The sequence below is a fragment of the Mustela lutreola genome, chromosome 8 (assembly GCF_030435805.1).
Source record: "Mustela lutreola isolate mMusLut2 chromosome 8, mMusLut2.pri, whole genome shotgun sequence".
Classification (NCBI taxonomy): Eukaryota; Metazoa; Chordata; class Mammalia; order Carnivora; family Mustelidae; genus Mustela; species Mustela lutreola.
Window position 1 is genome coordinate 104576545 of NC_081297.1, and position 14832 is coordinate 104591376.

A 14832-nucleotide genomic window follows, 5' to 3' on the forward strand; every position below is an offset into this window, starting at 1 on the left:
AAACATACCTGTTTTTAAAGTGCAAGTCCTGGGGCACCTGGGTGGCTCAGTGGGTTAAGCCTCTGCCTTCAGCATAGGTCATGGTCTCAGGATCCTGGGATCGAGACCCGTTGAGCCCCGAGACGGGTTCTCTGCTCAGCAGGGAGCCTGCTTCCCACTGCCCACCCCCGCCTTTCTGCCTACTTATGATCTGTCAAATAAATAAATAAAATCTTTAAATGCAAGTCCTATGTTACTACTCTGCCTAATAAGTTATTTCCAGATTTCCTTTTTTAAATCTAAACTTACATATATATTTTTTCATTTCACTCTAAATGATTTAATATTTGAATATTAAATTAGTTAACTTGCACATCACTATTTGGAATCCAAATTCTGCCTACCTGAGTCAAAATTATTTCCCCAGGTTCTTTCTGCATTGACAATGACACTGTTAATTAATGAACAACAAAATCCATCATCCTAGACGTGTTTGTAGGTTGGATAGCATGGAAAAGAAAGGTGTAGAATCTTGTTTCAGAGAATATTAAAACTGGGTATCCTTTCCAACTTTGAATTACCTTTTTTCCCTTTTTTTTTTTTTTTAAGCATTTTGGGGTAAGAATAGTTTCTAAACAATTAAAAAGGAATATTAAGGGTGCCTGGGTGGCTCAGTGGGTTAAAGCCTCTGCCTTCAGCTCAGGTCATGATCTCAGGGTCCTGGGATCGAGCCCCGTCAAGCCCGGCCACGGGTTCTCTGCTCAGCAGGGAGCCTGCTTCCCTTCCTTTCTCTCTGCCTGTCTCTGCCTACTTGTGATCTCTGTCTGTCAAATAAATAAATAAAATCTTAAAAAAAAAAATATTGAGGAAACTGAAGAAATTCTAGAAGGAACAAGATAGTAGTGCCACATCTGAAGTGGGGGGGAAAAAAGCGTTTGTTTTTGTTTTGTTTGTTTAAGCAAGCTCTGCATCGAACGTGGGGCCTGAAATCAGGACCCTGAGATCAGGAGTCATATACTCTGTCAACTGAGCCAACCAGGTGCCCCTGAAGTGGAATTTTTTGTAAAGCAGATTAACCTACATAAACACCAGAGTGCATATTAAAAACCCTTACATGGACATTATCGCAATGATATGGTTAATGATTTCAATTTAAAAGAAAGTACTACTTCATAAATTTTTTTTAAAAAATCCAAAGATCAAATGGCCAGTCTTAGGAGTCAATGGATTTTTCATCACTGGAAATGTCCAAGCAAAGGCAAGAAAACTATTAGAAATATTATGGAACGTCCTGCATTAAGAGGAGGATAGGCTCTTCTACCTTAGAGCTATTGTTTCAACACCCAGTTGTTCCTACGGTTACTTTTACCTTGAATCTAGCTTGAATTTCTAACAAGCTTATCTGAAACCTAAATATTAAACTTAATCTTTCTCTTCCACATAAAACCATACTACTTACATTTGCTATGCATCTAAAAAAGAGCTATTTTTTAACACAAGTGATTCAGAGTAAAATTAAACTGGAGGAACTGGTTAAATCACTAGATCCTCATCCTCTATCCACATCCCCCTTCATAGGTTTAACAGCAGGGATTTTGATCAAGCCTAACTCTACCTGAATTTTAGTATGCACATTTTAAATCCATTTGTATTACCTATACTTTTTTTTTTCTTTTTTTTTTTACTAACTACAGAAATTTCTTAGAGATGGTACAATATAGTGGAAAATGGCCCTTGAAACTTGGCATTGTCAACATGTATGTAACTAATCTCTTCTTCCCTCTTCATCTCATGAGAAGATGAAATTAGGGCATTTGTTTATATTATATTAGGTGCTCAACAGATGTAAGCCCATTTTTCTAAAGACATATACTGTCTCACCCACTGGGCCAGAAGGTACTCTCCATATTTTGGAATCATTAAAAGATCTTTTGACTTGACTATGTGCTAGTCGATAGTAGTAGCTAAATTTCTGAAGAACAGAGCAAGAACAAAGTCAACTTGGAATAAAAATCATAGAATCAGGAATCTTCTAGTTTAAGGGCGCCTGGGTGGTTAAGTGTCCAGCTCTTGGTTTGGGCTCAAGTCATGATCTCAGGGTCATTAGATCAAGCCCTGCCTCAGGTCAACTCTCCTTTGCCCCTCCATGCTCTGGGCTCCCTAAAATAAATAAACCTTAAAAAAAAAAAAATCTAGTCCAACTCTTTCATATGAGGAGGAGGAAACAATGTAAGAACACCAATTATTTATGTCAAATTATTTAGTATGAAATGTTGGGACTAAAACCTTTTAGCTTCTTGCTTTCTAATTCCAAAGCTGATTTCCCTTTTACTACATATGTGTATATATTACCTCCCACAGAAGATCACTTCCATTAACATGAGAGAGAACAGGTGGTAAGAATTTAAGAACTCTAGCTATACTTCCACTACCATATTATGAATTTACTTATAATGAAGTGATTATGCCTTGTGCTTCCCTTTCTCAACTGCAAACACAGAGGCTAAATGCCAACAAATCTGAACTTGAAAAAATATTTTTAATAATCATTCTTTACTATTTCAAACAAAGTGCAGTCTTTGAGAGCTTCCTTTCCTGCTTAATGTTAAATTAGGTGATACTTAAGAGCCCTTACTGTTTTAATATAATTATAGAAAGTAAAATAGTGTTCTCAGTAATAATTATATGCTCACTATAATAGGTAAAGATTATGCAGGGGAAAAAATAGAAAAATAGTGGCTACACAGGAAATTTCTTTTGAATTTAAAATTCTGAAACTACTATGTAACATTCATCCTGAAGCATGGCAAGAAAATTGGTTTTTTGATATCCTCAAGCTGGAAATGATTTAGTTCAATTGTAAACATTTTTAAGTCAAGACTAAAGTAGAAAGTTTTCTATGACAACAAAATTGTCAATTGCCTAAGCTGAATGAAAAGATAAAATTTTCTATGTAGTTTCCTTTGTTGGATCACTCATGTTTTCATTCATGTTTATCTAATTATTCTGGTTACAAATGTTTAAAACCTATCCAGAAGGTGAATTTTAATGAGAAAAGGTGATGATAAAATATTAATTTTTCTCTCTTATGTATTTTATTTGAATGTATAGTGGTTGAGAAACCACAATGCACTAATTTTTAAAACAGTGTATAAACATTTTCCCAACATGCTCTAAATTCCTCTCTACTCCTAGGATACCAAAGCTCTCCTTATGATAATTCTTTTTGGAATCTTTTTTTTTCTTTTTTTTTAAAGATTTTATTTGACATGGATCACAAGTAGGCAGAGAGGCAGGCAAAGGGGATGGGGGAAAGCAGGCTCTCCGCCAAGCAGAGAGCCCAATGCGGGGCTCGATCCCAGGACCCTGGGACCATGGCCCGAGCTGAAGGCAGAGGCTTTAACCCACTGAGCCACCCAGGCGCCCCTGGAATCTTTTAATAGAAGTATATATACATATGAAATTGTACATTGCAACTTTAGCATTAGTCACAAGGCTTCTTGAAGAATACTGATCATGAAAACAAATTATAAATAACAATGATTTTAATGTACTTGCTTAGTTGGGTTTTAGTCTTCTCTTAAAAAGAACATCAAGGCTTGGCTATGATTGTCCTGAAAACACTGCTGCAGATAATGATGTACACCAAATAAGTTGATCTGGTTCTGTGTATCACATTCTTAATCTTAATTCTGATTGGTGCAAACATGCAAAGAAGGAACTAGCTTTTATTTCTATACTGCCTCTGCCCTCCACAGGAAACGAGATGCTAAGTGACTTCAGAGCCTCACATCTCTGAGATTTCCAAGGGTTCCTATCACTATCCTAACTTAGAAAGTCCATGGTGACTGATTTTCAGAAACTGAGGGGCTTATTAAATGTTAGAAATGGGATATGGCAGCTCCACCTCAAGTAAATGAAACTAATAACAAACACAGTGTTCCAATAAGGATAAAATAGAAATTTATTTAATGTGGGAAGTCTTTTGATAGGTTTGACTTTCAATAAAAAAGACATGAAGATAATGAAAAAGTGCAGAAGAGTAGCAAAGCTAATTTAAAAACAAGAAGGGAGAAAAGTAGATGTTTAAAGAACAGAAGGCTAGATGGCAACAGTTTCTTCAAATACTTTAATTATAACGAGGGAGTGAGTAAATGCAGAACTCCAGGGAAAATGGATTTAAAAGCCCTCAAGAATTTTCGTTAAATTAAAACAGAATTTTCTGGTACTTGAAGACCATCTTGCTTCAGTTTGGAGGCAGAGGGTTCATTCACAGAACTCCTGAAGCTCTGGAATCATTGAAAATGTATCATACTTATTAAATTATCTTTAGGCACCTCATCCCTGTGTTTTTTGAGCACTAACAGGAGTTAGTTCTGCCTCAAGATTAAGTTGCTCAGCACACCAAGGAGGAATAATTGGATCTTGTTATCTGCTCACTGCTGCCTCAGATCTTAGACTGGCTTGAGCCTTCGTGAAAAGGAAGATGATTATAACCTGCAGTAGGAAAAAGATTCAGGCTGAAGATCTGTGATCTCAGGTTAAGCTGTCTCAGGTTAAGCTGTCTCAACTACTTGAAATCATTTCCCTTTCGGGTAATGTAATCACTAACAATTGTCTAAGTGTCTAACACTAACAACCACTAACAAATGCCAACAGAAAGGGGAAAAAAATAATGTAATTCTCAAGTCAAGAAAGAAGGAAATCTATTCTGTCAAAGCTTGAAAAGTATGTAAGTACAAAAGTCCCCTCCTGATCTGGAAGGGGACTTAAAAAATCTTAAATTTTTTTCAGAAAAACACCTAGGGTCATCCTATGATTAAACTTGCTTTGCCCCTTTCTTAGAAATACTGTCACCTTCCACATAAAGGAATGGAGTACTTCAAAGTAAAATATCAGAACTGCAGTTGAAAGATACTCAGTGCCAGTTAAGTAACATTTGAAATCCAAGAAAGAAGTCAAGAATTCCATGACACGGTGTTTCCACATTCATAAATACTCTTAAATTTATATATCTATTTGGGGCTTGCAAGCCAAGAAAAAAGGTATGTTCACATATTTTGCAAAGAAGTGGATATTCTGATTCTTCATAATGTAGGTCGAGATAGTTCTCAACTTTGATATTATGATAGAAGTGTGGCTTCCGAAAAAGATAATCTTAAAAAAAAAAAATCATGAAAAGGATAGGGGCTGAAGGTATGCACAGAGGAGGTGGGGGTGGAGGGAGAAACTGGAAGAATTAAGAGAGCAGGACGCAGCTCTAGAAACGATACCTGTCCCAAAGTGGGTCTGCACGCCGCTGTCGCCTTGCACAGCGCTCCTGGAAAGCTCATCTACAAATTCCGTGGTGGGCCAAGGGTGGCAGGGCTCCTAAGGAAGGAAAGAGAACAGAAATGATTCTGTTCTCGGGAGTCCAGGGAGCCAGGGGGGACCATCCTGATGGGGAAAGTGGTGTCTTTTTCCAGGGCTGCAAACCTCTCCGCCTGCTTCCTTCAGTCCCTATTCAGTCCGTCCCAGCCTTGGGGCAAATAGAGTTGCGGTCCACCCGGCTGCGGGAGACCTAAGTTTCCGATAGGTCCAGCGAGCACCCAGGCAGCGGGTTTCCTTGGTCTTGCCAGTCGCAGGCTCCTGCCCCACGCGCGATGTTCCCACAGCAAACTCCGCCTGAATCACCCTGTTTCATTCCTATGCGGGCGCCCTGGGGGCGGGCTGGGGGTCGGGGAGCGCGGCCCGCGTCAAGGCGGTTGGGAGGGCTTAGGACCCCGCAGCCAGACGGTTACTTCGCTCGCTGGGCTGGGAAGGGCGGCGCGCGGCGGGTCACGCCTCCCGCCCCGCCGCGTGCAGGTCCGCGCGCCCGCCCAGGCCGGAGAACGTGTGGCGGGCTCTCCCCGGGGCGCGCCGAGCGCCCGCCGCTCGCCCCGGGAACTCCCTCCCCACCCGCCCGGCCCGGCCCGGCCCGGCAGCCCGTCTCCCCCGAGCGCCCGCTGCCTGGCGGCCGGCTCGCTGTCGCGGCTGGCTGACCAATCCCGGTTTGGAGTTCAAGATTCCCGCCGCTCCACTGGCACTACGCCCTCTGCCTGTTTTCTGTTTTTGTTTTAACTTTCACTCGGGTTCGGCTCTACCGATCCTAAGCTTTCATCTCAGACGCTTCTCCAAGGGAGATTTAAGGAGGATCTCAAGCGCCAGCCGCCGCTCCCCCCGGTGCTCGCCCGCCCCTCGCCCACGGGAGACGTCCCCGGGGCGGGCGGGGCGGAAAGGCCCCGGGCGGCGGCGGGTGGGGCCGGGCGGAGCCGCCTCCCGCACGGGGGAGCCCCGGGGCTCGGCCCAGCTCAGCCGCGCCTGCCCTCGGGGCAGCTGCCCGAAGAGCCGGAGAAGCTGCCGGCGGGCGATGGAGACGGGGAGACACCGGGCGAGAGGAGGCGGGGTGGGGGAGGCGGGGAGAGCGCGGGGGCGGAGGCTGGCAGGGGGCGCTGGAGGCAGGAGCCGCCCGTGCGCTCCTCGCGCCCGAGGGTGCAGGAGGCTCTGAAGCAGCGGTCGCACCGCGAGCCTCCGGGGGCCCGGCTGGCGGCGGGGCTGGGGGCGGCGGGGGGGGGGGCGCTGCCGCCGCCGGGGGCGTCGCCGGCCTCGGCCCCTTTGTTCTCGCGCGCTCCCCCTCGCCGCCCACTCCCCTGCTGTCGCGCGGCGGCGGCGGCGGCTCCTCCCGCCCGAGGCAGTCGGGCTCGGCGCCGGGGGCGGGAGGGGGCGGGGGGAGCGCGCCAGCCGCCCGGAGTGGGGGGCGATGGCGAAGCTCCGGGTGGCTTACGAGTACACGGAAGCCGAGGACAAGAGCATCCGGCTCGGCTTGTTTCTCATCATCTCCGGCGTCGTGTCGCTCTTTATCTTCGGCTTCTGCTGGCTCAGTCCCGCGCTGCAGGATCTGCAAGCCACGGCGGCCAACTGCACGGTGCTGTCGGTGCAGCAGATCGGCGAGGTCTTCGAGTGCACCTTCACCTGTGGCGCCGACTGCAGGGGCACCTCGCAGTACCCCTGCGTCCAGGTCTACGTGAACAACTCGGAGTCCAACTCCAGAGCGCTGCTGCACAACGACGAGCACCAACTCCTGACCAACCCCAAGGTAAGGACGCCCCGCGAGGGACGCCGGGCTGCGGCCGAGGTCTCCAGGTTTGGGGGAGCCTCGGCGTCGGACGTCGCGCGGGGCGGGCTCGCGGTAGGCTCTCGTTCCTAGGGGGAGACGGGGGCGTTGGAGGCTGAGCTCAGACCCGCAGCGGTCGCGGCCCGGAGTCCTCGGGCCCAGTCCTTCGGGTGGGTTTGCATGCGGCTGCCGGTGGTGCCCTGAAGCTTTGTCCACACGTCTCTCTTGCCTGGTCTCATATTTCGAGACCTTGGCCCAGCTCCGTCCGGCGCGTGCAAGACGGACTTTGGAGACCTGCAAGGAGCCGAAAGTTAACTTTTCCTCTGGTTAATGCCAGTGGATAGCAGGGATCCACCTCCTCGGGCGCGCGGTCAAGGTCGGAGCTCCCACTGGCCGCGTCAGGCACTCACTTTGGGAGGTCGAGGGGGTCTTTTAGGCCCCTGGGAAGACGTTAGAGGGTCCTTTGCCTTTTAACTCGAAACAGACATTTATAACTTGGGATGCAAAGATGAGGGTCGACAAACGACGTGGAAATCACATGCGAAATTCTGGGTAGGTCTGTTTTGGGGGGTACAGAGAGCTCCTGGTTTTCATGAAAGAGATTCTCAAAAGGGTCGCGAGGAAGCCTAGTGACTCTGTGTGTCTAGGGACTATCGGGAGCCATCTGGAGAACAGTAAAACTTACTGAAAATAGAAAACCCTTCGCGAGATGAACCGGATATTCCTTCCCTGTCAACTTTTTTTCGTTCTCTCAAGCAAAAAAGAAAAAACCTGGTTAGGACTCGAGGGATGGAAAGTCGAGAGAGGGAGACTCAGAAAACTGTTCCCAGTGCGGGGTAGGGGGGAGGGACTTAGGAAAAGCAGTGTCCTCAGTCTGTGAACTAATTGAGCTTTGTAGTGCACCTGCTTCTGCAAGAAGGCTTTCTCTTTTTTTCTTCTTCTTTTTTTAAAATCTCCTCTTGGTCTGTTTTTACTATTCTCGTTTAACTATTGAGTAAAGGTGTGTTTCTTCTTTAAAGTTACTGTCATTTTCCCTCTTTTTGAGGACTCTGCTCGGAGATAAGCAGAAAAAACAATCCAAAAGGGAATGAATCTTGAGTACACTGGAGAACTTTCTGTTAAATGTGACAAGATGTATTAATACAAAAGTAAACATTTCTATATTAGCATTTTACGATAACTTAAAACAATATTTCTCTGCAGTAGAACTCTAGGTCTTGTTTCCTAAGCAAACAGTAAATTCTTGAATTTGGAAAACTTTTAAAAAAGAATTCCTTTTTTATAAGAAGTAAATATAAAATTACGTATTTAGATATGGTATAATGTTCAATGTCTTGAAGAAGCCATGTCTCAAAAACAAATATTGTGAGTTAATCTGTTAAAATTCAGAAATTGTAAAAGAAACCTTAGGTTTTAGAAATATCACATTTTTTTCAGGATTAAGCCAGTAATATCAAAGAAGGTGCTAAGCAGTAGTAATGATTTAGAAATTATATGGTAGCTCATTATTTAAGAGGCATTGTTTTAATTGGTGAAACACTGCTAATTAGTTTAAGATAGTTCAGATATTACATACACACATACCAGTAAATGGCTAATATCCAATTAAGATACTGAGGAGTTAGAATTTACTGCAAAAAGCCTGCTTTGTAATTTCCAGGCAATTTTGAAGGATCTGGCAGAAAAAGTAAATTGAGATCATTAGGACATAGATTTTTAAATCACTTGGAAGCAGTCATAATGCTTTATGTAATACTACAATTTTATCTCTTTTTGTTACAAATAACCTGTTTTCTTCCAGTTCCAGTTCAGATCCTGGCAACAATTGTTTTGAAGAAGTATCTGAACAAAATGACATTTTACAAAGTAAAGTAGTCAAGAAATGACAGAGCTGGAGAAAGATACTTATGCTACCAAAAAGTGATGAACAACGTCCCAGTCAATTTAGTCAATGTTTCCCGAGCCAAACCAGTCAGTAAAAATCTCTTTATCCAAATTATGATTACAGTATAGCATTTATAGAGCATAAGTCTCTTCTTTCACAGTCACCTTTCCACTTTGGACAATTAAATGCTCAATTTGGAAATTCTAAGCAATTAGTGATGGGAAAATTCAATATAACCAAAATATTGTGCCAGAGTCTGGTACAGAAGCAGAATGTGTCCACAGTGCTCTTGTAATTAGGCAATACCCATTGCCCTCTTCTATTGCCTCTTGGGTGCCAGCATCTTTTCTTTGCCTTATGTTGCCTATTTATTGAAGGCTCTTTATAGAATGTCTGGGTTACCTTTAGTCCACGAATCCTAATCACCTTCAGCCTTGTCTTTTTCTTGACCCACTACAGGAGAAACCATTTAGGAAATCACTTCTTAGGGTAAAAGAAAGAAAGAAAGAAAAGAGAACAAGGACTTTCCTCCACCCCTCCCTTGAGCTTGCTGCATTAATTATAGTCAAAGGCAGGGAAAGGGAAAGACTATCACAAGTGTATAATTCTTTTTTTAAAAAATATTTTATTTATTTATTTGACAGACAGAGATCACAAGTAGGCAGAGAGACAGGCAGAGAGAAAGGAAGGGAAGCAGGCTCCCTGCTGAGCAGAGAGCCCAATGTGGGGCTCTGTCCCAGGACCCTGGGATCCCAGACCTGAGCTGGAGGCAGAGGCTTTAACCCACTGAGCCACCCAGGCACCCTGCAAATGTATAATTCTTAAGCCACAGACTACTAAGGAAGATAGTGTGAATTAATGTGACATTTGACTATACTCTTTTTAAATATCTTTAAGTACTATTCAGCTTATTTAGGTTTTGAATCATATCCATATTGTCAAGGGTAATCACTATATCCATCCAGTCATGTAATATAGTATACAAATTAACTAGTTATACATGGGACAATGGCCTGCTCTGGGATTTAGCCATAGGGAAATCTAAATGTGGGATCAACTTCCTCTTGCTACTATTCTCATTACTGCATTATTTCTGAGTGGCTTACAGTCGTGTGGGCTAAGAGCTTTGGTTCTTAACCATTGCTGCATATTAGACTCGCTGGGTATCTTTAAAAAGAGATTCTGATGCTTGGGTCCCCCACTCAGGTCTAGGGAGAGTCCTGAGCCTTGGTGTTTTGTTTTTCCTTTTTCTTTTTCCTTTTTTTTTTTTTTTTTTAAGTTTTGCAGGTGATTCTAATCTGTACACAGAGTCAAAAACCATTGGCTTAGAAAACATACTCTTCAATTGTGCAAGAAAAGTAAAATAAGAACCAAAAGTATTCATTGTGATTAAAACTTGTGTTTTTTGGTTAAAAGACATTGACTGATGCTACTGAGTTTTGGGAGTTGGTATAAAAAGAAGGACTCAAGGAAATTCTGAAGGAAAGGAAGAGAAGCATTTAACAGTAGTGTGGAAATGATCATTTAAAATTGGTTTAGTGTAGGGGCGCCTGGGTAGCTCAGTCAGTTAAGCGCCTGCCTTCAGTTCAGGTCATGATCTCAGGGTCCTAGGATCGAGCCCCATAGCGGGCTCTCTGCTTAGCGGGGAACCTGTTTCTCCCTCTCCATCTGTGCTCTCCTGCTTTCTCTCTCTTACATAAATAAATAACATATTTTAAAATAAAATAGGTAAAGTATAAATGGAATGAACTTACACAGTTCCAGACATTTGATTTTGCATCAATACAGACAGTGGGTGACAAAGAAAAGATGAATTTTTAAAACTACCTCTTATATGTGCAACAAGGGAGTGGGTGATTAGAAGCTATGTGTTTTATTTTTGCTCTGAGGTTTTTTTGTTTTTTTTTTAATTGCTTTCTCTGGTCTGAAAAACCCAGACACAGAGGGAAAAAAGTCGGTTTCTAAGAAACCCGTGTTGTGAAAGAGAAATTCATGGAAGAAGAAACACTTTAAGCTTTGAGTGTATCCCCCCAGACTGAATGTTCCTAACTGCGCCTTTGCAGCTTACAGTCATCTTCTAGGTGTCCTTCACATCCATACTAGCGTGTCCCAAAGCCCCATCCCCTGCCCCAGCCACACATCCTGTGTAGGAAAGGTGGTCTGCTGGGATTAATTTCTGAACTCCATCCTTGAAATAAATACTCAGTGCGATACACTTTGTGACCAAGGGAGGTCCAGCATATGAAAATGAAATAATAAAAGACTAAGCTGAATTGTGACAATTTCTCTAGTGTCTTTATTTCTCTATGATAAAAGTGGCTTGCTATGGTTTTTCCTCTGGTGAGTCTATTAAATAACTTTTGGCAAATGGGTAAAATTCACTTCTGCAATACTTGCTTAGCATTTGTGATCAAAGAATGGAGCAGGAAATAGGAGGACATACAAAATTAAGTTTATTCATTTAACTTTGTTAAATGCCTACTCTGTGCTATGCACGCTTGCAGATTCTGAGCCTAGAGGAGAGATCAACTTTATGCCATCATCAAGTTTATGTTTTTGTGGACGGTGACAGACAAGAAGTAGGTTTATTATGTCATGTCATGTAATGATAGGTGTAAGAAAATGCAAGCAGCATAAGGATACAGACAGTGGTGGAAGAGACGAAGGCCTACATTTTGCATGAGATGGCCGATTAAGTGACATTTGTACAGAGACCCAAAGAACATGAGGGCCTGAGGAGAGGCATAAAGGACATAAAAGAGTCAATCATGTGGCTACCTGGAAAAATAGGCTGGAGACACAGCAAGTGCACAGGCTTTGGGGCAAGTGGTTGCCAGGCTCCCTGAGGAACAGGGAGGTTGACAGTGAGGCAGGACTCTAGCAAGCAAGATGGAAGACAGCGGGAGGTGAGGTTACGCCTTGTAGATCATGGTATGGACTTTGGATTCTATTTTATGTGTGTTGGGAAGCTGTCTGACATTAAGCAGGACTGAGTTATACTCAGACTTGACTTCAACACAATGTAAATAATCCCTTTGGATGCTGAGTTGAGAATAGAATTTGTGTGTGTGTGTGTGTGTGCGCGCGCGCGCACCTATGCATATGCACAGGCTCACATGTGCAAGGTGAGAGATACAGGAGCAAGATTGAAAACAAGGAGTCCAGTAGAGAAGGCAAGAGATGAAGGTAACTTCGATCAGGAGGGAGCACTGGTGAAGTTCACTGATGGCCTGGTCAGAGATGACTCCCCAGTTTGCGAAGCACGACTGGGTGAAGGGGGGTGATTTTACTAGATGGTAATGTAGAAAAGAGACACAAAAGTGGGGATGAATCTATGCGATTCTGCCTTCAATGAGAGCATTCTCCAGCAAAGAACAGGAATAACTATCGAAGGAAATGTATTGTTAAGTTCTGTAGGGAAGTACAAACACCATGATACCTCTACAGAGGAAAGATTAGGAGAAAAGCTTCATGGCGAATGAAACATTTGCTATGAAATTTTGAGAAAGGGATTTTCATCTGGGAAGGAAACGTAGGGAGGAATGAAGAGAACATCAATGAAGAGAAAATGCCAAGAGCAAAGCTGTAGAGCTGTGTGAATACAGGCTGTTTGGGAGGGAACATCAGATAGACCGTGTGGTTGGAACAGCAGGTTCAAAGAATGGAGTCTTATGGCCAAGGCAGGAGAGTAAATTGGGATCAATAATGTCAAAATCTTTGAGAGCCAGCATAGTTTTGGTGACACTGGGAAATCCTGATAGGAAAAATAATGCTCCTCCCTACTAAGAGGTGTACATCCTAATCCCCAGAACCTATGACTATCTTACATTCCATGGTAATGGGGAATTAAAGTGACAGACGAAGTTAAGGTGGCTAATCAGTTGACCTTAAAATAGGGAGATTATCCTAGAAGATGTCGGGTAGTCACAAGGGTCCTTTAATGTGGAAAGAGGAGGTCAGAGTGATATAATCAGAGAAAGACTCAACCAGCCACGCTAGCTTTGAATACAGAAGGGGACCAGGAGCCAAGGAATGCGGGCCACCTCCCTTTCCAAGGAAGCAGGAAAAGGCAAGAAAATAGATTCTCCCTTAAAGAATCCAGGAAAGGGCGCCTGGGTGGCTCAGTGGGTTAAGCCGCTGCCTTCCGCTCAGGTCATGATCTCAGGGTCCTGGGATCGAGTCCCGCATCGGGCTCTCTGCTCGGCAGGGGCCTGCTTCCTTCCCTTCCCCTCTCTCTGCCTGCCTCTCTGCCTACTGTGATCTCTCTCTGTCAAATAAATAAATAAAATCTTAAAAAAAAAAAAAAAAAGAATCCAGGAAAGAATACAGCCCTGCTGGCGTCTTGATATTAATTCAGGGAAACCCATTTGAGAACTCTGACCACTACAATTTTAAGATAATAAATTTATTTGTGTCGTTTAAGCCACTAAGTTTGTGTTACAGCAACAATATGAGTCTTAATACAGAAGCCAAGGAAGGCTTTTAAGTAATGAGTAATAATGACTTGATACTTAAAGCTATGGTCAGAACACTAAAAACCCCCCTGTATTACAGCTCTTTAGAAACTATCTCATCTACAGACTACTAGGATCTTCCTGTCTTAAGATTACTTATCATGATCCACCTCTGAAATCCCATTTGCTGTTTATGAAGATTTCAATTATTTCTAGGATCCTCTAAAATTATGTATCTAAAACACTAATCAGAAACTTCTATACTTTTACGAAAGAGATTTGTTATGTTACAATACATTTTGGTTACATTTTGGGAAACATGCCTTTATTTTATCACAAACTTACCTCAGTTATAAAGCTTTCTACAGGTTGTTGACACATTTTGTTTATGTAAATCATTTTTGGGCACTCATCTATGAATGAAGATGTCACGTTTTATTTACTGTGGGTTCAATTTTTTTTTTTCAGTCTCTAGCAGAGTTTCATATTCAGTTGGGTTCCTAGATAAATAGTATATACATTTATATTAAAATTACAATAATTACTGGGGCATCTGGGTGGCTCAGGGTCTGCCTTCAGCTCAGGTTGTGATCCCAGGGTCCTGGGATCGAGCCCCACTTCGGGCTCCCTGCTCAGTGGAGAGCCTGCTTCTCCCTCTGCCTGCTGCTCTGCCTACTTGTACTTCTCTCTATCTCTCTGTCAAATAAATAAATAAAATCTAAAAAAGTAAACAAACCATAATTACTCAAGCAAAATACTGAACAGAATGGTTTTTAATATTACATATGTTTCTCAGTGTCCCTCATGCTGTGACTTAGATACTCTCTAGGATGTATACATGTAAAAATAAAGGGAAAATGTATGTTTTTGAGTTGTAGTCATATCCTCTCCTTTTATTTAAAAATAATCAGTGTTATAAATTGAAATTCATGTGTCAGATAAATTATTTAATTGGTGACTTTTTTTGTAAATTAACTCATTTAGTTAATTTATTTCATGCATTTGCTTTGTTTTGTAGCAGAATCCAGCTGATTGGGTCACTAGAAGGTCTGTCTGTATACTGAAGCACGTGTGAAGGAATATCCGTTGATCTAACTCTTCTGTGTCCCTCATCTGGTTGATACAACAGACTAAATGCACTTTCAAACCTTACCCAGTGTCCAGTTCACTAGTTGTAATCTAACTAGATGGCAGCAGCACGTATTGATGATGCATCTCATTAGAGAAAACTAAGTTTTAGAAACTTAAAAATCTTAAATGTTATAAACTTAACCCAGTTTTTCCTTTGTGATAAATATATTTACATAATTATTTTTATCAGGACAACTTTATTTTAAAATAGTTCTAAAGAACAGAAAATAATATTAGCTTGTGGAAACGAA

The 14832-nt window shown here is 42.7% G+C and overlaps 1 protein-coding gene across 3 annotated transcripts in view; it reads left to right on the top strand.

The window, feature by feature from the left end:
• Positions 1-6631: 6631 nt before the first annotated feature.
• Positions 6632-14832, top strand: part of KCNMB4 (potassium calcium-activated channel subfamily M regulatory beta subunit 4) — a 58438-nt gene continuing 50237 nt past the window's right edge. For 2 of the 3 annotated variants that reach the window (XR_009356832.1, XR_009356833.1), the window contains exon 1: positions 6632-7093. Coding sequence is in view for 1 of the 3 variants with exons in the window: in XM_059186317.1 (XP_059042300.1) it covers positions 6758-7093 (336 nt within the window). In the remaining 2 variants the exon portion in view is untranslated. The remainder of the gene's footprint in view (positions 7094-14832) is intronic. The other variant, XM_059186317.1, reaches the window with a different exon arrangement.